This window comes from Mesocricetus auratus, unplaced genomic scaffold (assembly GCF_017639785.1).
Source record: "Mesocricetus auratus isolate SY011 unplaced genomic scaffold, BCM_Maur_2.0 Super-Scaffold_100020, whole genome shotgun sequence".
Classification (NCBI taxonomy): domain Eukaryota; kingdom Metazoa; phylum Chordata; class Mammalia; order Rodentia; family Cricetidae; genus Mesocricetus; species Mesocricetus auratus.
Genome location: NW_024429201.1, coordinates 22,354,534 through 22,378,030, shown reverse-complemented (window position 1 = coordinate 22,378,030; position 23,497 = coordinate 22,354,534). Strand labels below are relative to the sequence as shown.

Sequence of the window (23,497 nt, the reverse complement as noted above, 5' to 3'; positions counted from 1 at the left end):
AAAAAAAAAAGACTCTTGTTACTCTAATAATTTCTTCCCACGGGTCCGCATGACTGTCATTGTCCCACTTCAGCAGGAAGTAAAATTTGAGAATTCCACATCCCTTCTCTCTACTATTGATATTAGGGGGTAGTTTACACCTGTTAGTGTTAATTTACAATTATTTTAGGGTTGGGATTGGAAGGAGGTGTTCAGACTTAGGCATCCTTTTCAGGTAAGTTCAGAATTTAGGTGGAATGGATATATTTAGCTTAGGATAAGTAGATTATAACTTAATTATCACCCTCTATTTATATATGTTGTATATGTTTGAGTTTGTATCAAATTTAAATCTTTTATTTAGACTAAAAGGGGAATTGTAGAAGTGAACCCCACAAAGCTATCCGCCCATGAGGGCGGGGACATGTAAACTGACACAGGTAGATATAAAAGGAAGTGAAAGGAAAAGGAACCTCCCTTTTCTCCTGGAAGCCAGCCATGCTTCTAACTCCCGGTTTGTGCGACTCTCTCTCTCTTTGGTAAATAAATATATTGTTTTCCTTATAGCATCGAATATCCTCTTTATGAATTGGTACAGGAGATTGCTTCCTGAACATAACACCAGTAGCAGACACTGACATCGACAATTAAAAAATGGGACTTCCTGAAACTGAGAAGCTTCTGTAAGGCAAAGGACACAGTAAACAAGACATAATGACAGCCCACAGAATGGGAAAAGATATTCACCAACCCCATATCTGACAGAGGGCTGATCTACAAAATTTACAAAGAACTCAAGAAGCAAGTCTCCAAAACACCAAAGGATCCTATTAAAAAGTGGGGCACAGAACTAAATAGAGAATTCTCAATAGAGGAGGCTAAAATGGCCAAGAGACACTTAAGAAAGTGCTCAACATCCTTAGCCATCAGGGAAATTCAAATTAAAACAACTCTGAGATACCATCTCACTCTCATCAGAATGGTTAAAACCAAAAACACTAATGACAGTTTATGTTGGAGAGGATGCGGAGAAAGGGGAACACTCCTGCACTGCTGGTGGGAGTGCCAACTTGTACAGCCACTTTGGAGATCGGTATGGGGATTCCTCAGGAAAATGAAAATCAGCCTACCACAAGATTCAGCAATTCCACTCTTAGGCATATACCCAAAAGATGCACATTTATACAACAAGGATGTCTGTTCCACTATGTTCATAGCAGCATTATTTGTAATATCCAGAACCTGGAAGCAACCTAGATGCCCCTCTGAAGAGTGGATAGAGAAAATGTGGTACATCTACACAATGGAGTACTACTCAGCAGAAAAAAAAAAGGAATCTTGAAATTTTCAGGCAAATGGATGGCACTAGAAGAAACCATCCTGAGTGAGGTAACCCAGTCATAAAAAGACAAACATGGTATGTACTCACTCATATACGTATTTTAGACATGGAGCTAGGGGTTGACAGCCTACAATCACACCACCAGAGAATCTGGAAAGCAGGGAGGACCCTAAGGGAGATATGCATGGTAACCTGGAGAAGGGTTATGGGAGGAGATCTCCTATTTGCATTGGGAGCAGGGGGGAGGTGAGGGGCAAGGGAGATGGGAGAAAGAGAAGTGGAAAAGAGGACGGGAGAGGAGGACACAGGGGAGCAGGAAGGTTGAGCCAGGGTAAGAATAGAGAGAAGGATGAAAGATACCATAATAGAGGGAGCCATTATAAGTTGGAGGAGCGATCTGACACTAGTGAAATCTTCACAGATCTACAAAAATGACACCAACAGGCATTAAAGCTACCTTAAATGCCCTCACCTGATAATGAGATTGATGACTACCTTATATGGCATCCTAGAAACCTCATCCAGTGGCTGATGGAAGCAGAGGCAGATACTCACAGCTAAAAACTTAACTGGACTCCTGGAGCCCAGTTGCAAAGAGGAGTGATGAGCAAAGGAATCAAGACAGGCAGGCGAAACCCACAGAGGCAGCTGACCTAAACAAGGGAGAACGAATGGACCCCAGACTGATGACTGAGAGGCCAGCATGGGACTGATCCAGAAATACTCCTCCCCCAACCTGGGTGTCAGAGAAGAGGCCTCAGCAATTTATGGGACATTGGAGAGTAGATCAGTATTTATTCCTGGCATACAAATGTACTCTGGGAGCCCATTCCACACGGGGGGGGGGGGTGCTCTCTCAGCCTGGACACATGGGGGAGGACCTAGGCCCTGCCAGGGATTGTAATGCAGACTCTGAAAATCCCTCATGGAAGGCCTTACCCTCCCTGGGGAGCAGAAGGAAGATGGAGTAGGATGGGGTGTTGGGAGGAATGGGGTGCCTGGGGAGGAGGGGAGGAAGAGGGAACTGAGAGTAATGTGTAAAAAGTTAAATAAAAAAATTATTATACACACACACACATATATATAAAAGAAAATCCAAAGGAGGTGCAGCATAACAGTTGCCAGCCTCAGGATCCATGTACATTTCACAAAATTTTATTGCTGTTTCATTTGGGGGCTGGTACACCAATTCCTCCCCTACATTCCACTCATTACTCATGTCTCAGTCAGAATTTGGGATAGGATGAAGACTGAGGATCTAAACCACCTCCTTTGACTGGACTCTAGCTACTCTAATAGGGCAACTGAACTAAAGAAGCTGAAGTAACACCTGTTTTATGCATTTTCCAAATACTTAATGGATGTAATATACCTAAGAGTTGCTCAAGAATGTAGAGAAAAATGAATAAAATATACCAAGCGCTTGTCTTAAGAATAGAAAATACACATAGGGCCTGTGAAGGTAACTCAGTCATACAGAGTTTATGTCATATGACCAAGGGCTTGGATTTGAGTCCCAATACTGGAAAAAAAATAAGATAGGCCCTATGACACAACCCTGCAACAATAATCCCAGCTATTTGGAAAGCAGAGGCTAGAGGACCACAAGATGAAGGACAGCCTGGGATGTCAGGTAAGTTCAAAGACACCTAGTTAACCTAAGTGAGAGCCTATTTCAAACTAGGAGGGAGAGGATGCTGTTCAGTGGTAGAGCAGACACTTAACATGTATGAAGTTCAATCAATCAGAAGCAAAAACAAACAAAAATCCAACGAAGAAAAAACTAAACAAACAACAAAGAGCAGTATGTTCAAAAGGGAGAAGTGCCCAGACTACAGATCAAAGCAGCACAGAGTGACAGCAAACACAGGTTGAGGGGAGGAAGGTCAGCTGTGGTATACTCTAAACAACTGTCAATCTTTCATCTAGAGGTCTACTGGCTCTGTACACTACAGAGTAACACTTGCATTATATTAAACTGCAAAGTGGGGAAAAGATGACAATATTTGGATTAATAAGCAATCTAGATCACTTATAGTTGTGATTTCACCTTCCATTATGTACACTCAAGATCAAAGTCTTTTAACAGTGACCTCAAGGGAACAAAGTCTGAGTAGACTTGAGAATAATATTGCCAGCTCTGCATGCTCTGTCCCTTCTCTGATGGACAGGGTCTTATTATGTTTTTAGCCTAGGCTAGCTCTAGCTTATTATCAGATTTTGCATTTTTTGTAATTAATTCTATCCATACTCTCTTTGATTTTATTGCTGTCCTTTAAGTACAAGACTATAGGAAGCCAGGCAGGATAGTCTATATGTATAACTAATTCCAACATTTAGGTAGGAGTATTGTATCCCTGTCTCACTGCACTCCCCCCAGACAAGCCAACATCTTAAAGTGTTTTGAAGGTTTGCTAACAAGACAGATCATGATAAAGACAGTGCCTAGGGTTGACTTTGAAGATTTCCATCTTTTCTCCTCCCCCTTCTCTTCAGCCCTCCAGAACAGTTCAAAGTTCAGATGAAAAGCTGGCAGAAGAAAGTGCAGGACTTCTATTTAGGTGTCCTACCTTCTAAGACTTCGCATGGTCAGCTTCTTCCAGTCTCCACCTTTGGACAGCTGTCAACCCTACACTAACCTCTGCAGTCACTATGTCCTCACTCTGCCTTACTTTCTTCGTTGCTTCTTTACTTATTTTCTATTTCTTATACTGGTGTGTAAAGTCCATGAAGGCAGAACTTTGTCCAACCCTTTGGTATTGTCTCTAGTGTTTACAACAGAGTCCAATGGGAGATAAGTATTCAGTATTCATTAACACATCTGAAACTCTTGCTTAAAGAATAAACTGTGGAACAGAAGCCACCTTTCTTTCCCCAACAACCTGACCACCAAGCTTCCTGTTACAATCTGAAAACAGAACAAGATAGGTAGGGGACGGAAGCAATCACCATTCCTTTCTCCCACATTCCTCACCACTGATGCTAATACCTAGAAGTGAGTCATTATCCCTCTTTTTTTCCATAGCAAAACTGATAACTTTAACCAAGATAGAGCCTAAGTTAAATCAGTCAAAATGCATTTAAAAATGTTTTGAAATAGCTTTCATCGCAAAGGTTCAAACTGATACTGATAAATGATAGCGAAAAGGATAAAAATCGGAATAACTATATATATGGCTACCTTGCCAGGTCTGTTGAACCTAGACCCAGGGCGATGTGAAGGAAATAATGCCATGATGTTTCGGAGAAAAGGAGAGAAAGCAATGCTCTCTGCTGGTAGAGTTCTGTGCAAGTAACAATTCCAAGAGCCATCAACATTTTCTCTGTAACTTTGCCTATTCCAGAAACCTAGAAAAGAAGTTATATTTAGATGAAATTGGATGTGTTCAGGGTGGTATAGCCACAGATAAACCAAGATTTATAGCTTAGGATTTAAAATGAGATTACAGTTGTGCGTGTGTGTAGGTGTGTGTGACGAAGGTTGTCAGTGTTGAGGCTTGAACACAGAACCTTGAATGTTCTAAATAGTTTGCCACTGAGTGACATTCCCAGTTGAAGATCAGAATCTTCTGTCACCAACACAAGGTATGAATAATATTATTTTCACATGTCATGCATATACATGGTCACATAGTTCAATTCAATGGAATTTTTAAAGGCACTTAAAAGTAGTTCTGTGGTTATACAAATTTTGGAAATGGTAGCAAAATCAATTGAAACGTTTTAGTATGATATTTATGATCCTTTAATATACTAATACCTACACTCCAAAGGAATTTAGAATTTTGTTTTTTACAAATTAAACCAAAGTACCTCACCATCTTTAAAATAATATATGTTTTCCACAAGGTTCCAGAAATGACATATTTTATTATTTATAGCTTCTGGATTTTTGTACTCTATGTCTTCATTTCTTTTTATAACTAAGGATTTTTAAATAATTTTATAATTAAAGACTAGAACTTTAAAAAATGGAATGCTTATTCATACCTTATATAAGAATCACTAACACTGTGGCCTTTGCTACAGCCTCTTCCTTGAACACTGAGTGGCACCTTATTTAAATTCAACCCATTATTCTGAGGAGGCTCTAGACTGTCATATAGTATGGGGCTCATTTGTTAAAAAAAAAAATAGACTGCATGAAACACAAAAACCCAGAACCTACAAATAATAAAATATGCAGTTTCTGCATCATTGTGGGATTTTTTTTTTTATCATTTTAGAGATGGTGAAGTACTTTGATTTAATTTTGTCAAAAACAAAATTTGCAATCCCTTTGGAGTGTCATACCTATTCATCTAGCAGCTGCCTGGACTGGAGAATTATGACAGCATGCAGGTACAGCTGAAAGCACTGCTCCAAGTCTCCTCTTACGTCCTCTCTCCTTTGTAGGTATGTATTAAAAGTCTACTGTGTCTTATTTACTTTAAACTCTCCTGTAGATAAGGGTTCTAAGTGAACATTCAGTCACCCAGCAAAGTTCTCACCTGCCATCCATTATCTTAAAACCATTCAGCAAAGAACAGTTACTATCCATCTCGCACCTCTCTAGAATTCAGAATATATGCACAAATGATAATTTCATATAAGATCTTACCTTTCTAATAGGCAAGTCCTTGATGAAGTCCATCACTGCTTTTCTGCTGGGGAGAATTTGGTATTGTCCGTTTGGCTTATTCTTATCACTGCACACTTTTGCTAACATTGTATTGGGGGCAATACCTTCAAAAGAAGAGCACTCAATTATTCAAAGAAGTTGTTATGTGTAAGTTAATTATGTGATAAGAAAATGAAAGTTAAATGCAAATAATTTAAAACGATACATAATGCTACTTTAAAAATGACATTTGGCTGCTGACAATCTCCCCAGGGCTTTCTGTGGTTTTAGGGAAAGGGAATATATTAGCTATGGCAGCAGGAAAAATTTGAGTCTCCATATTTTAAAATCCAAGTGTAACTTTTGACCTGAATAATATTAAGTGTCAGTACTTTACTTATAACTGTACTGGGAATACAGGGTTGTTTTGTGGTGAACCATTACTTATTTCTCAGAAAAGATCTAGAATATAGTTTATGACAGATGCTTACTTTATGAATGTAAATTTTCACATTCAAAATATAAATATTCTGACTTTTATTAACAGCAACAATAAAAACGTTTAATCTTTATTGTTACTGACAAAGCAAACCACCACACACTATGATTTACAATTTCCAGGAGTCTTAAGACAATTTATAGTAGGTATATCTAAATATATTTGCTAATAGTTCATTTTCGTTTTTACAGATATTTCCCTAAAGCTGATTATGCATGCTTATCCTGTGGAATAGAAAACTTTACCCTCATCACAACACTATGTGACAACTTATTTATCACAAGACATTGTGATAAGTGGTTGTAACGATTACTCGTTCCCATGCTGAGACCCTGTGATGCTCTTAGGAGCCGATGATATAGGTAAAGTGGTGGGACTTTGTTGCCTTTGCTTTCTCACCAGATACTCTGAAGCTGCCATGCTACAAGTTGATCTTTTTCTTGGTGGGAGTGTGGGGGAGTTCTCCAACCTTCGTGTATTCTAGGTTCTGAACTATAATGTAATCTAGGACAAGTGCCAATCAAATATTCTGTACAAATCCAACTAAAATATATTTTTCAATTAAAGGATCACTAGCCTAGATTTATGATTTTTGTTGTTGTTGTTGTTGCCTTGGGCCATAGGCTTTTTTGCTTAATTACAGCTTACTTGTAGGCTTTACTAGCCTCAGTAGATAAAAATTGCTAGCAGTAAAATAAAATATTATACCATCTACTTTACAATAAGGAACTATTACTAGTAATGTAGAATTAGCCAGTATGGCTTAACTACCAGAGGCCATGAATAACCCTTAAATACCTGCACTGGCTGTCAGCGTTGTTTTTTGTTCAATTCTGAAACGAATTTCCTTTACCACTTCCTCTGCTGATGTTCCAAAAACAACCGAATTGTGGAGTATTTGAGGACTGTTTTGTTCTTCAGAGTTCAGCTGGAAAGGATTTCCTTGGGGTTGCAAATCAGGAGGACTATCTTCAAAAAGCAGTGGGGAGATGGACCGTTCATCCTCACTCAATCTCTTAGCTTCCTCGCCCAGTTTATCTGAATGTCAAACAGGAACAGCAAGTCACCTTCATTTTAAGGGGTGCGCACTTCCTAAGTTAGATTTCTTCTCCATTCTTTCATTTTTCAATGCCTTCCCCCTTCCCAATCCCTTCTGTTTATTTTTCTCTTTCTTCCTGCCTGCCCACCCCTTTCTCTGTGAGTGTCTGCTTGAAACAGGCTAGGAGTCCACGCTGGCCTCACTTGACCTCACTTGACGTCGGAGCTCATGTTAGTCTTGAGCTCCTGATGGTTGGTGCCCAAGTCTTCTAAGAGTGGGATTACAGGCATCGGTGCCCACCTCTCTCCTACGCTGCTGAAAACAAACCAAATTCACCTTTGTTTCTAGGAACCAAGATAAGGAAGCTACCATTTCTCTCTGTAACTATTTAATAAAGAAAATGCTGTCAGGCTGCTCTTAAAGGAACACTATCCATTCCTTTAGCGAGTATTTTAAAGGAAATAGTTTAACTTCAGAAGTCCATTACTTTTTCTTTAAGAAAAGAACTGTTTTTCACTGTATTCTTCTCTAAGGGGAAAAAGATCCTTCTTAATTTAAAATTAGGAATGAGGAGAAAAAAAAACATTAAACAATAAGAGTAATTGCAACCAAAATTAAATACAAATTAAATTTTGTTTTAGAGGAGGAAAAACATAATTTTTCTTTATTCATGGAAGAAACTTTAAAAGTGTTAAAATACTCTCAAATGTCTCTTTTCAAATAATCCAGACAAGGCTTCTCTGTGTAGCCCTGGCTGTCCCAGAACTCACTTTGTAGACCAAGCTGGCCTAGAACTCACTGAGATCCAACTATCTCTGCCTCCTAAGCGTTGGGATTAAAAATGTGCACTACCATCATGCAGTATGCTTTTAACTTGCTTATTAATAAAACATTATTTGCTCTAAATGGAAATTACTCCTGAGAGTTGATCTTCTTTATACAAATTCTCAGAGTCTGATCCAATATTTGAAGGTTCAAATTTAAAGAAAAAAAGTGTAATTATCAATACACTGGAAAATGTTATTATTAAAAAGGAAAGTAGCTGGGCATAGTGGTGCTTGCCTGTCACCCTGGTATCCAGAGACTTAGGAGGATGACAAGTTTGTGCTTATCCTGGGGTACATAGTGAGATCCCATCTTAAACAAAGAAATACATCTCAAACAAACAAACAAACAAAATCACAAAATAACCAACTAGTTATTAGTTTATACCCAAATATAGTGTAAAATACTCTATCCTGGTACCATTACTAAAAATATTCACATGAACAATTCCATAAAATCTATTCTCTAAGCTTAAAATAGATGAAACAGTTTAAATGTATTTATAAGATTAGTAACAGAGCTTTCTGATTCCATTTTATAACGTGTATTTCCCAAATGCAAAAGCAACAATTAAATTCTTGTTTTGTATTTTTTCTCAGCCCAGGTTAGCCTTAAATCAACTACATACCTTGCCCAGGCTGGTTTTGAACTTCTAATTTTATTGCCTCAGCCTTAAGAATGCTGGGATTATAGGTATGAAAACATACTGAGCTTAATTAAATTAAATTTCAAGACATAGTTGAAGGCATTTTACTCAAAAAATGAAGTTGGTCTTTGGAAAATATCTAAAGACATGTAAATAATGTAACAGACACTTGATTAGCTGTAAACTTTAATTACAGCATATGAATTAATGTATAGGTAGAAGTTAACCAAATATAATTTACAGGTCACATACACAACCCAACTTATTTTTACTACATCTGTGCCTCAGATAATTTCCATTTTTACATTCTGATTTTTAGACTTTAGAGCAACTTGGAGAGGAGCAAGAGGATTGGGCAGCTGAATGAGGGTCACCCAGAAGCCCTTTCTTCCAATTGCTGAATAGAAGTCATGAAGAAAGAGTTGTAGAATGCAGGGCAGGTATGTCCCAGTTCAAGTCTCAAGTCCTTTCTGCAGTGACTCATACTATTGTCCTCACAGCAGTCTCTCTACAGTGACTCACAGTGGCGTCCTCACAGGGAACTCACAGTAACACCTCTGCAGTGACTCACCCTGGCGTCCTCACAGGGAACTCACTCTGCAGTGACTCACCCTGGCATCCTCACAGGGAACTCACAGTAATGCCTCTGCAGTGACTCACCCTGGCTGCCTCACAGGGAACTCACTGCAGCCTCTCTGCAGTGATCACTGGCGTCCTCACAGGAAACTCACTCTGCAGTGACTCACCCTGGCATCCTCACAGGGAACTCACAGTAATGCCTCTGCAGTGACTCACCCTGGCATCCTCACAGGGAACTCACTCTGCAGTAACTCACCCTGGCATCCTCACAGGGAACTCACTCTGCAGTAACTCACCCTGGCATCCTCACAGGGAACTCACAGTAATGCCTCTGCAGTGACTCACCCTGGCATCCTCACAGGGAACTCACAGTAACGCCTCTGCAGTGACTCACCCTGGCGTCCTCACAGGGAACCCACTGCAGCCTCTCTGCAGTGACTCACCCTGGCTGCCTCACAGGGAACTCACAGTAATGCCTCTGCAGTGACTCACCCTGGCATCCTCACAGGGAACTCACAGTAATGCCTCTGCAGTGACTCACACTGGCTGCCTCACAGGGAACCCACTGCAGCCTCTCTGCAGTGACTCACCCTGGCTGCCTCACAGGGAACTCACTGCAGCCTCTCTGCAGTGACTCACTGGCGTCCTCACAGGGAACTCACAGTAATGCCTCTGCAGTGACTCACACTGGTGTCCTCTGCTCCAGGAAGCAAAGCATGCTGCCTCTGGAACACTGACAGAGCGACACAGACATCTTTTTCACCCCAGCTGTGTTTTACTTCCCTGTGGCCTGGCTGCATAACTACTCCAGTGGTTTCTTCCACACCATCTCCATGACTGAAGCAATGATAACACAAAGCTACATTAGAGCACTCATCTGGATTGCAGGCACTGAAGCATGCAGCATTTGGGTTTCTTACACAGCCTGACACTTACCAGCTAGATTCGTATGGCAAAGCAAACATAAAACAATGGTTATTATTTTATTTGTAAGTAAAGATAATAGTTCACATATTTCTAGAGACAAAGAATCTTTCATAGAAGGCAAATAGAAAAACGTCTGATTTTAAAGAAAGATCCATTAGTTGCTTGCCACTTTTCCAATACCCTGCAAATACACAGTCTAGGGAGGCTTAGAATTTGATGCTGCCAAGGCAAGATGTTGTACGCCTTTAATCCCAGCGCTGGGGAGGCAGAGGAAGGAGGATCTCTGTGAGTTTCAGACCAGTCTGGTCTACAGAGTGAGTTCCAGGACAGCCAGGGCTCAGGACTATATAGAAAAACCCTGTTTCAAAAGAATAACAACAACAAAATTTCAAAAGAACAACAACAACTACAAAAACAAACCAAGCAAACCCCAAAACAATAACAACAAAAAAAAAAAAAAAAAGAGAGGGAAAGGAAAGAATTCAATGCCACTGTACACCCACCATTTTTGTTTAAGGAACATTACTAATGTTTCCCCACACTGCCTAGCCCCTTTGATGCTACGAATAAGTTACATACAAGAAATGTGGCTGTGACTGGTGAGTGAATCCCTTTAGGTCACCTTTTCAACTGTGTTTAAGAATTCAAGCCAGGTCAGACACTTGGAGAAACAGCACTTTCGGCAAAGGAACTGGAAGAAGAATGAATGTGTAGCCTCTGAATGCTCTGGATAAATGACACAAGAAAGGGCTGCTTGAGAGATGTGTGGAGCCATGAAACCTTGAATTGTACAGGAGAGTCAGGGAGGTCTGGGCAATGCCTTAGTGGACAAAAGGCTTGCCAAGCAGCAAGCTTGAGGACCTGTGCTCAGATCTACAATAGCTGCATAAAAGCTAGAACACGGGACTCAGAGGCCAGGGGCAATAGTACAGACAATGACAACAAATCCCCAGAGCTTACCTGAAAGTCAGTCAGCTCTAGATTCTGAAAGAGACCATGACTCAGAGAATAAAAAGAAGAATAAAAAAGATAAGGGCTCCACCTTAAAGTGGTAGAGCAGACACTGAGGGTCACTGCTGCCTCCATCCCCTAGGAATTACAGTAAGGTCTATGATGAAGAAGGGAGAGAGAGGTCATAAATTTTCGCAGGGTTGGAAACAGTCACATTGTTGTATTAGAACTAGATTATAGAAAGTCTGAGAAACAAAGAAAAATAAAATCACCAAAGGTTTTAGTGTGTTTGGGGCTAAGCTTTTTTGAAAATCTGATTTCTATCAACAGTAACAGTAACAAAGCCACTTTCAACAGGAACTTCCTCCACTTCAATGTAATCTAAGCCCTTTGATATTAAGAAAATAATTGTTCTGCAACTACTCTGAAGACCTGTGCAGATTCTTGAAGCCTGGAGAGTCAGGATTCTCATCTGATTTTAAAGAGGCTGTACATACTTAATTGTAAAAATCCCACTGGTATATTTTAGGTTTCTGATTTTTTGTTTTTACAAAGACAAATCTAATCCTATCCTATATATACAAATGAATTAATTGGGTTGATTTAAAGAGTCGATTGCTGTTAGTATTTGGTTGGTAGTTCTAATAAATTGCTTACCAATTTTTACAGAGTTTCCCGATTTGTTGAAATATCTTCTTTTGTCCTCAGGCCAATTTTGCCTTTCCTCTAAGTGCTGTGTTATATTCAAGTAGGCTTCATCCAGACTCACGGCCATAAAATTGGGATCATATTCAGCAAGAATTTCCTTAACCTTCAAAAAGAACAACAACAAAAGTTTAAATTTTCCTACCACAGCAAAAACCTCCTGTCTTATGTATCTGATAACAAGCACTAATATTCTTACTTTGCAACTATAGTAATGATCCTGCAATCAATAGCTCACGGATTTAAGGAATAAATAATTTAATACCAGTGGATATTTGTCAAATTCTCTTTTGCACTAAAATAGATCATGAAGGCAGAAGACCATGAAATAGCCTCACTGGATGCAATCTGAATCCAGCATCCTATATCTAGAAACACTAAGCAAGTCAAATAAATCTCATACAATATTCTGGTAGGAACAGAAAAAAAAGTGATCAAGGTTTATTGTAGCTATTCAAAGGAGGAGTGGCATGACAGCATTCTCTCTCATCTCTTTTGTAAAGATTTTTGTTCATTTCAAAAAGGGATGTAAAGTATATTTCCATTAATTATAACATGAACAATATTTATATAAAATAAGGCTCTACCATTCACAGGAATCTGGACTGGAAAAGATGATACATCTATAGAATAACTGCATGCTTGTATTAAGCTAAAGATGAAAATTTGGAGTTGCTTTATGACATGAAAGAAATACACAAATTAGAATTACAGTTAATATAATTCAGCAATGCCTTTTATATGGGCTAGCTTTATTTTATTTGTTTGTTTTTTAACTATCAAAGAATTAGCTGAAATAAGAGGGAATGATTGCCAACATAGCTTATCTAATAGAAAATATCTTGGCTGAATTGTTATTCTTTATCTAACATTTAAAAGCTTTGTATCATATCATTAGAAAACCTTTTGTTTTATAAAAAAGAAACTGTTCTTTCTTAACATAATCATGAACAACTGAGGGGAATTTTGGAAAGTAAAACTTGCCATACTTTTATTCAGAGTGCTTTAAATAACTGTGTTCTTGTAGAAGAAAGTGTTCTGTAACAGATGCGACTGTTATCTTTCTAGTGAAAACTTTGGAAGTCTGTGCCTGGCAGCCCACTAAGACTCTGAATGAGAAGTGCTCCCTAGAGGCATGGCTGGGTACTTCTTACTTCCTTCCCATAGGATACTGCCACAGGAATGAAAATAGACTGTTCTCATAAACATCCAGCACTTAGATCTAAGAACGGTAAAGTTATTCATATATCTGGACAAAACAGAAATGCATTCTCCTTAAACTTATTAGTCAGGCCAGAAACATTAATGCATTGACACTGCAATTACATGTAAAACTCATTTGCTATATTAACTAGCGAGACCTTGCTCAAATTTGAAGATTTTTCCAATTTATGTAAATAATCAGGTTATAGATAACTAAAAATAATTTAGCTCTCATGTCATACTGTCAGAAGTTTTACTGAGCTACAACAGAATTCAAGATCTTATAAAGTCTTCTTAAGATTTTTTTCAATTATCAAAGCCTGTATTTATGGTTCTATTTACTTATTTTTAACTATGAACATAGAAAAAAATTATTGACGGTATGTTCTCTTTGCCTACCACTTTTTCAAAAGTAGGCACAAAGCAATTGATTTAATAGACTGTTTTTGAATGAATAAAAGTTTTAAAATGGGGGTACTATTTCTAGGGAAAATGAGGTAGAATAAAAATAAGTGAATTTAAGTTGGGCGGTGGTGGGGCACGCCTTTAATTCCAGCACTTGGGAGGCAGAGGCAGGTGGATATCTGTGAATTCAAGACCAGCCTGGTCTATAAGAGCTAGTTCCAGGACAGCCAAAAGCTACAGAGAAACCCTGTCTTGAAAAACAAAGACAAAAACAAAAACAAAAAAAACCCAAAAAACAAAAAACAACAACAAAAAAAACCCAAAAAACAAACAAACAAAAAAAAACCAAAACCACCACCACCACCAAAAAGTGAATTTAAAGCTCACTTGCATACTAAATGATAGTAAGTATTGTGCCAGGGCTAGACAGATGGCTCAGCAATTAAGAGCACATGCTGCTCTTCCAGAGGACCAGAGTTCGGCTACCAGCACCCAAGTCAGGTGTCTTACAACTACCTGTAGGTCTAGCTCCAGGAAACCTACTGTCATAGTTTTAGTATTTATATTTAGACTGCTGCCTTCTTCTTCTCTTTCTTTTTTGAGATGGGTCTCATATAACTCATCAGGCTGGCCTCAAAATTACTGAGTGGTCGAGATTGACCTTGAATTCCTGATGCTCCTGTCTCCACAGTGAAGGAATTACAAGTCATGCTCACACAGTATTCTATGACATACTTCATTTTATAATAGCAGTCTAAAAGTGATGCACATGCAGCACTCTAGATTTTAACCAAGGAATTAAGTCCCCATACTGTGTGATAGATGGATCACTCTTAATGAAAATCAAAGAAATGATACTTTTTCACCCAGGACAGTTCAGAATTTTAGTATGTAAACAAATCAATATATTCTTTTCAAAGCAAGAATATTCCCCCACACATTTTTTAAAGTATCTTGGGCGAAACATGGTCAACCAGCTCTATAAAATTATGATGTAAGCAAAGTAACTAGCCACACTAACTGGATTTTGTTTCTGTTTCAAAGTACAGAGACAGGCTTGGTGACCCAGGCCAGCCTGAGCTCCATAGTGACATAGTGACTTCCAGGCCAGCCTGGAACAAAACAAATAACAACAAACTAATTATATAAATTTAATTTAGAACAGATTGAAATTAATGATGAGGAGGTTCTATAAATTAGGAATATTAGGTTGTTCTAAAATTTATTTTATATATCAAGAAAAATGCTGAAAATAAACTTTATGCTATAATTATTAAGGCTTTACAAAATTCTGAGAAACTGTAGAGAATTGAGAAATTGAGAGCAGATGAAAAATACATGGAAGGCAATGAGTTGGGAAACAGAATGATATATTCTGGATAAACAGCTCACTAGTCACTATAGCAGAGACCAAATCTTGACAGTGCAAGGCATGTGGAATTGAGTCTGGGTGACAGAAAGCCAGTAAAAGGGTTTGGGGTGAGACATTCACTTACCTCCTTACTCACAGCTCTATATTTGTCAAAGTTTGGGGGCACTATAATAAGTTGTGGGCAGAGTCTCTTAGCAATAAATCCTGGCATGGCTGCACGGACACCAAACCTCCTAGCATGGTAATTTGAAGTAGACTGAAAGAAAATGGACCACATAGGGAAAATAAATAACCCTAAATGGACATATTGATCAGTGCATTCATAAGAAACACATTACTGATGTGCATTTTCAATTCAAGGGCATTTGTTTTATAAGCCACCGCCTTGAACCACATCTTGACTTTCTTCAAAAACCATGACCCTGTCTGATTGTTATTTCTAAATTTATAACATGGCACCAGGTAATAAGTAGGCTTGAACAACTAATGAAAAAAACGTTTTTTTACAATAGGTGTGGTGGTGGATCTGTATTTCCAGCCATCAGGAGGCTAAGGCAGGAGAACTACTGGTTTGGGGTTCAAGGTCAACCTGTTCTACACAACAAATAATGGCTTTAAATAATTAAAAAACATTTATAGTAATTAAACATCAATGGCTCTAAGTTATTCTGTAATATATATCTAAGTCTGGATGATAGTGATACTCTATGAAACTAATATTAAATAATATGGAATAGTTACAAAGTAATAAGAAAATATTTACAACACGTTACACAAAGCAACAGTATAGAAAGTATTAGTATATTTGCATATAAAGCATATTTATAAATAGAATCTAGGAAAAGGATCTTGTCCAAAATGCTTGGGACCAGAGGTATTTCAGACTTGAGTTTTAAGATTTGGGAATATTTACATTGATTTTTACCAGTTAGCCATCCTTGATCAGAAGTCTGAAATCCAAAATCTCCAGAATCCAAAATCTTTTTGTATATGTGTACATGTGTACAAGTATGTGCTTGCAGGCGAAGGCCCCAAATCCAAAAATTTTATTGACATATTTCATGTCTAGGATTAGAGGTGCTCAAGTAGTAGTATGCATCAAGAATTTGCTTTATCTAGAACAAAAAATTATAGGTCTGCCTCTAAAATGAAGTGCTTAAAAATTAAAAAGAACTTCAAATTTGAATTTTATTTCTTAAAGTCTGTAGTTTTTGGCAAAAAACATTTTGGCTAGGAAATGAGACTAAAAAGTATGAGAATAAAAAAATGATAATATTTAATAAATTCTGTTCATGATGGTATTTGCCAGTGCTCCTAGTCAAAGTGGAAAACCATAATATCATTTATAGCCAAGTTTAATAATGAATGGAACCTTTACTTGGAATGTAAGTGAGTGCTCAGAAAAATGCAAACCAGATGTATCAAATGAAAGAATTATTTCAGGGGGAAAACACACACACACACACATCAAATTTCCCTTAATCATTTTGAAAAGATTTAAAAAAGAATCTTGATAGCACTCCCAGCTATCCTAATCCTTGCGCAGTGCTCTACAAGCAAAGTAAAGATAGCACTATAAAGGCAAAGCAATGCTTTAAAGTAAAATCAGTAAATGGCTCAGTGCTTAAGAGTAAGTATTGGTTGCTCTTGCAGGAACCTGGGTTCACTTCCCAGGACCCATACCACGGCCCATAACCATCTGCTACTCCATTTCCAGGGGATCTAATGCTCTCTTTCAGCCTCTGCAGGCACCAGGTGCATTTAGTGGTGCAGACATACATGCAGGAAAAAATTCATATATGTATATATATATAAAATATCAATTTATTAATTTTAAATAAATCCTACAAAACTGATAGGAAAGCTAGATCTATTGAAGTTTTATGAGGCATGAGTTTCTCAGATTTTGGTTTTGTAGTACATTGTAAATAGTAGCCACTGTCTAGACAGACACTGTCTGTCCGTCTGTCTAGTTTGTTTGTTGGATTATTTTTCGAGACAGAATTGGTTTCTCTGTGAAGCCCTGGTTGTCCTAGAACTTGTTCTGTGGATCAGGAGGGCCTCAAACTCAAGAGATCCTCCTGACTCTGCCTCCTGAGTGCTGGGATTAAAGGCATATACCACCACAGCCAAGCTCAGCTACAATATTTTACAATTACTTAAAAAAATCTATTTATCTTTGTGTGCACTGGTGATTGGGCCTACATGTATGCCTGTGTGAGGGTGTTGGATTCCCTAGAACTGGAGTTACAGACAGTTGTGAGCTGCCATGCAGGGCTGGGAATTGAACCCAGATTCCCTAGAAGAGCAGCCAGTACTCCTAATCACTGAACCATCCCTTCTACCCCATACACTGACTCTTATCAGAAGGTAGAGTCTAGTTCCTCATGCCAAGTAATTTGCCTGATGAGTTACTTAAACTAAAAGAACTTGAAGGAAATGACACCATTAGTCCTGAAGCCTTAGTCTTAAGAACTTGCAGCTTCCACTTTTGGTTTTTATGGTCTGCAACCACTAAAAAGCATTTAGAGCACATTAAAAGGGTATACTATAACAGTAAGTGACAAGACATCACATGAAAATAAGGGAGTTTGATGCAGAAGTCATTTTAATCACCACAGTAGAAGTGCTAGACCTGAATGAATCCATCTTGAGTTTCCCATGTTAGATAGGGCTAACCCATCCCAGAAAAATAGCCAACTCATCCATACTGAACTTTGTGTAAACTTAAGTCAGCAACAGGGAGGAACTCTCCTTGTTTCTCTAGGGTTTTTCTAATACAAACACATATCTATTCAAGCTGCTACTTTTAGACAAGATGTGATGCATTTGGGTAGTATGGCTATAAACGGGCTGCTACTGTTCTATTTTATTGAATTTGTAACTTTGGTCAAATTAATAATTATCTCTCTCTGTTTGTTCTCCCTTTTCTCAAGTGGAAATAAAAATCAGTATGATCAGTTATATTGAAAGGATTCAGTAACTGAGCATGTGTAAGCAAACTGCCAAGACTCAGGAAGCTGACCTGACTAGCTTTGAAATTACCTTTCTGTATTGCTCTTCGCCTACTTACCAACATACTCATTGATCCCACAGCAATCGGTTTATCCTTCAGTTCCGGTTTGTCTCTCATTTCTACAGCTGCATAGAAAGCATCCATGTCCACATGAACTATGGTATTGTTCAAATTCCGGCTCCGTTCTAAGTCCATTGCTAATCTGTCAACCTTTATTTTTAAAAAGTTAACATACTTTTAGACATCAAATCATCATTAATCATAGATCATAGAAGGTATCTTTCTATCTGCCAATCTACTCATCTATCCATCCATCCACCTATTTACCTACTGGAAATATATTTTCTTAGATTTATGGATGTATAGTTTATTGTTGTTTATTAAGGTTAGGAATTGCTTGTATTTTCACACAGAGAACCTACTTTAATTCATTATTTTTTACATTTGTGTGTGTCAATGCTCACTCAAACATGCACATTTGGGCAGGAGTTTCTTGGGTTTCTTCTGTTGCTTTCCCTCTTACATTTTGAAACAGGATTTCTCACTGAACCCAGAGCTTGCTATTTTAGCTGGGTTGGCTGACCAGTGACTGGAATCCATCAGTCTTTCCCCAGAGTTCTAGCATTACAGACATGAGATACCACACCTGGGTACTGGGAACCTAAACTCAGGTCCTCATGCTTATACAGCAAGTACTTTACCCACTGAGCCATCTGCCAGACTGACAGCCTATTTTAAAATATAATTTCCTGGTGACTCTTCTTTCTATCCTCCCAGGAATATAGCAGGAACTTACCAAGTATTTAATGAATAAATGAGCTATCCCAGTTGCCTGCATCAAATCATACTACTGCTGAGCAAATTTGAAGAAACTTACTTAACTGAAAAGTTTCTATTTAAGTAAATTAAACAATTCCCACTTGACTCAAAACATTAACGTCTTAAGATGAAAACAAAGGAAATGCACAATAAAAGATTATACCTCTGGCACATGAAGTAATGCTGCATAATAATATACAAACAAACATGCCGCAGAACAAAGTAAACGATCGTTCTGTAGAACTACTTTTGCATTGCTGTCTTGGTTAAGGTTTCTATTGCTATGATGAAACTCCATGAGCAAAAGAACTTGGAGAGGAAAGGGTTTATTTCACTCACACTTGCAGCATCATCGAAAGTAGTTAGCAAGTCAGGAACCTGGAGGCAGGAGCTGACACAGAGCATGGAGAAGGGTTGCTTACCGGCTTGCTTCACATGACTTCCTCAACCTGCTTTGTTTCTAGAACCCAGGACACTAGCTTAGAAGTTGTATCACTTACAATGGGCTAGGCTCTCCCACATCAATCATTGATAAAGAAAATGCCTTATAGGTTTGACTACAGCTTGATTTTATTGAGGCATTTTCTCAGTTGAGAGTTCTTCTTCCCTGACTCTATCTTGTGGCAGGTTGACATAAGTCTAGCCAGGACCAGAGCTAAAGTCTGAGATGGTTATTCTATGCAAATACCAACTGAAAACTGAAGATGAAGCTTATTTTTCATAAAATTTTAATATATGTGTCAAATACAACAATGCAGAATTACAATCTTTAAAAATGTTGGCCTCTTTGGAGACAAATTATTGGGTTAAAAGAAATAAGAGAAATAAACATAGCTAGAAATAGACTAAGAGAGTAAAAAAAAGGGGATTCCATAGCAAACATCTCCTTAGCTTGCTTTTGATGGACTGCCCCTGCTAATGCTGTATGTATGCTTTCCCAGCTTAACATGCAAAGGGGTAGCTATGTGACAGCTTTAATTGTAGCACCCTGTAAAGAAGCTGCTTACACTGTTAAGGTAAATTATAAGAGAAAACAGCAATAAAGCAAGCACAACACACAGGGAACATGTATCAATGGAGGCATAACACAGTAACCCCAAAGAGAGGAAAACAGCCTCTTAAATGAAAGCAACCTATCTCATGTGGAGAAAAGTATAATGTGTCCCCTCCCACCCCCATGGTGGTCTTCTGTCTTGCCCTCACTCTACAGAATACTGGTTTCATGGTCTTCCTCAGGAGGAACACACTAGTTGTCCACTAGCTGGGTACTAACACTGCAATTCCTGTCTTAGAAACAAGGCCCTAAATCACATGTGTCTGTAGCAGAGGCTGAATGTCTGCAGGTCTACCCCTGCTGAGTCTCCAACTCTGACTGACCAGAGGAACTCTGAGCCAGCCTGGCTGCCTCTGTTTTGAACACCTCTCTGAGCTCTGCCTCAGGCTCCCAAGGGTCAACTCAAACAGCCCTTGAAAGTCAGCTGCTCTTTCTCTTCTGTGCCAGAGAATTGATCTTCTCGTACTTGTTTTCACCACAGCCCTTATTGTATTAGATCACAAACTGTGAGTACCTTCAGGAGAAGGATCTTAACTGCCTTAAAAATATTTCCCTCAAGAAAGAAAGGAAAAGGGGGAGGCCCTACCCTCTCCAAGGAGCAGATGGGGGGGTGGAGAGTGGGGGAAATAGGAGGAGAGGAGGGAGGGGGCACTGGGATTGGAATGTAAAAAATAAATTAATAAAAAAATTTTAAAAAAGAAACGAAAGGAGGCAGAGAGGAAAAATAATATATCGACCCAATATATTAAAGCTAGTTTTTTCTAAAGTAGTATTAGGAAATCCTGGGGGTAAGCTTCATACAGTGAGGCACTGTCCTGAACAAACTGAACTTCTCATCTTTAAGTTTTCATCCTGATTTCAAACTGTTTTTTCTAATACTTCAATTTTGAACAAGGTCATGTGGCCCTGACTGAGAGGATGACAAATCATGGAGATTAATAAAAACTGAAATTTAATCTATAATAATAACAATATGCCTAAAATATGGATGCAGTAAGAATAAGGGAGTGGCATCTGAAATATTGTGGGCTGGAATAATCTAGAAAGGCATAAGATAAACAGAAAGCAAACCAAGTGGGAAAAGTCTCCTCACACTCATAAATTAATGCTGTGACAACCTCTCCAGCAATCTATTCTCTCTTGTTCCTAAGGCAAGTGTGCAGCTGCCAAAAGGAGACCTCCCAGCGTGACTCACACATTCCACTCTCCTCTATCTCTCCTTAGTCACTCTTCGGCCTGAGCTCTCTCAACTGTTCCCAGACCCTCAGCACTACGGCTCTCGAACATCGCTTCTGCTTTAGCTCTCACTCATGACTTCATTTATCCCTTTCCTTCCAGGTGGCTTTCAAATGCTAACCCGAGGCTGTCACATCTGCCTTCTTCCTTCTGTTACTTCCGACAACTCGTGTGTCACTGGGGTTAAAAATAGGAACTTTCTTTTGGTCTCAGTATTGCTGCCACTCATTAGTTACATGACAGTGGTTAGGCTAGCCCTCTAGTCACTTTGCTCCTTATTTGTAAAGTGGGACTAAACTAATAGCAAAAGGTCTGAAGAATGAAGAGATGCTCATATAAGGTGTTCTCAGGAGGAGGCACGGCAAAGGCTTGGGGACAGTGCCTCTCACTTTAAGGTAGAAGTGACAGCTACTGAGTATATCATCTAATATACTGTGTCTCCCATATCAACTCATTTACAGTCAAAACAATTCTGAGATCACAATTATAACTCTTACAGATAAGAAAATGAAAGTTTATTAAGATTAAGTCATTTGCCCCAAGTCACAGAACTGGAAAATGGGAGAACTGGACTTGGAAAATAGGTTACTCCAAAGTTCATTTTCTTTCATTATCTAACATAGACTTTGGCAGTCCTGGAAGACCTACCTGCCTCGGGCTCCCAAGTGCTGGGATGAGAGGCAAGGATACCACCACTGGCTAACACAGACATTGAACAGTCTTTAACACTGAAAAAGTCCAGACAAACTCTAGTCATATAGTTTATACCCATACTGAATACTAACGTAATTTCTTTTTAAAATTCTCAATTTCTATTACATTTAGGAAAATATTTGGAAAGAATGTGTTTAATTTTCTTGACCTAGTATTTTCCAAAAACACTACTGAGTTAACCCAAGTTAGTGAAGGGGCTTGTTGAAATAGACCAATTTGTTATGTGGCTTTAACTTAACACAACATGGATGCCTGTCTATTCAGTTTAGGAGCTCATCAGAAGACATTTTACAAGGTAACAATCTTAATGACTGTGCTTTCAAGACATCTGATGAGGGTAAAGTACAGTGGAGAATATTCAAAGACGTTCAAAATGAACAGCCTGGCTTATGCCTGCAGACTACCTCAGTCCGACCTACAGGAATTTACACTATCACATCACACATAATAAAATCTAGCATGTGGAAAATTTGAGTCTAAAATAGAAACATTTTCCATGAAAGTATCTCTGTTTTCTGAGACCTTTTTGACTCCTTGGGACTTCCTCAGCCTCTTCCCTTGTACACAGCTTCTTTTAGAGGAAGCTCAGCAAACGAAACAATTCAATAATCAACAAAAACCACATTTCCTGCCATTCCTGTTCTGAAAGATGCCAGAGAGGCCCCATCAAACAGTCATTTAAGACTGGAACAAAACCTCAAGTTCTGCTGTGCAGCAGAAGGTATTTTCTATTCTTTCAGGTTTCATCAGTACATTAAACTGAAAAAAATTAGAAAAAAACCTCCAGTTGTTATAATGCACCAACCATGTTCTTTTGTATCTGTAGAACTTTTATTAAACGCAATTGTAGATTACAGATCAATAAAACTTACCAAGCCCAGAAAGTAAATTGCTTAAAGAATAAGGTCAATTTAAAGACAGCATTGTTTTGGACAGAAGACAGTTTTTTAAACTCAGAAAACAAATCCTTCACACTTTAACTGAAATGTATTTTATATTTCTGCTCAGTGAAAGAAGCTACTAAGAGCCAAAAGGTAAGTAAAACTAGAAGAAAATATTTGCAAAATCAGAGCCAATATGTGACTGATTCCTAAAATATACAAAGGATTCTTCAAATTCAATTAAAAAAAACTGATTTAAAACCAAGCATAAGGCCTGAACAGACACCTCACCAAAGATTTATACATGGCAAATAAACATATGAAAAGAGGTTTCCTGGTCTATGCCAATGAGTAAAATGATATGTTGCCATTATCCTGAATATCTCAGGATGGCCCAAACTGAGAACACTGACAGCTCCAAAGACTGGTTAGAACAAATAACAACAGGACCCTTCATCCATTACCATGAGAATGTCAAATGGTATGGTCATTTTGGAAGACAGTTTGCAGTTTCTTATAAAAACTGAACTTTTTGGCTGGGCGGTGGTGATGCACACCTTTAATCCCAGCATTCAGAGAAGGCAGAGGAAGGCGGATTTCTGAGTTCGAGGCCAGCCTGGTCTATAAGAGCTAGTACCAGGACAACTTCCAAAGCCACAGAGAAACCCTGTCTCAAAAAACCAAATAATAATAATAATACTAATA

The 23,497-nt window shown here is 38.5% G+C and overlaps 1 protein-coding gene across 1 annotated transcript in view; it reads right to left on the bottom strand.

Moving 5' to 3' along the window:
- The window catches only part of Polk (DNA polymerase kappa), a 69,889-nt gene that overhangs the window by 13,400 nt on the left and 32,992 nt on the right, over positions 1 to 23,497 (bottom strand). The window contains exons 4-9 of the mRNA XM_013126727.3: positions 18,146 to 18,298; positions 15,197 to 15,328; positions 12,045 to 12,198; positions 7,219 to 7,458; positions 5,922 to 6,046; positions 4,503 to 4,669 (exon numbers count right to left, since the gene is read on the bottom strand). Of these exons, the coding sequence (XP_012982181.1) occupies positions 4,503 to 4,669; positions 5,922 to 6,046; positions 7,219 to 7,458; positions 12,045 to 12,198; positions 15,197 to 15,328; positions 18,146 to 18,298 (971 nt within the window). The remainder of the gene's footprint in view (positions 1 to 4,502; positions 4,670 to 5,921; positions 6,047 to 7,218; positions 7,459 to 12,044; positions 12,199 to 15,196; positions 15,329 to 18,145; positions 18,299 to 23,497) is intronic.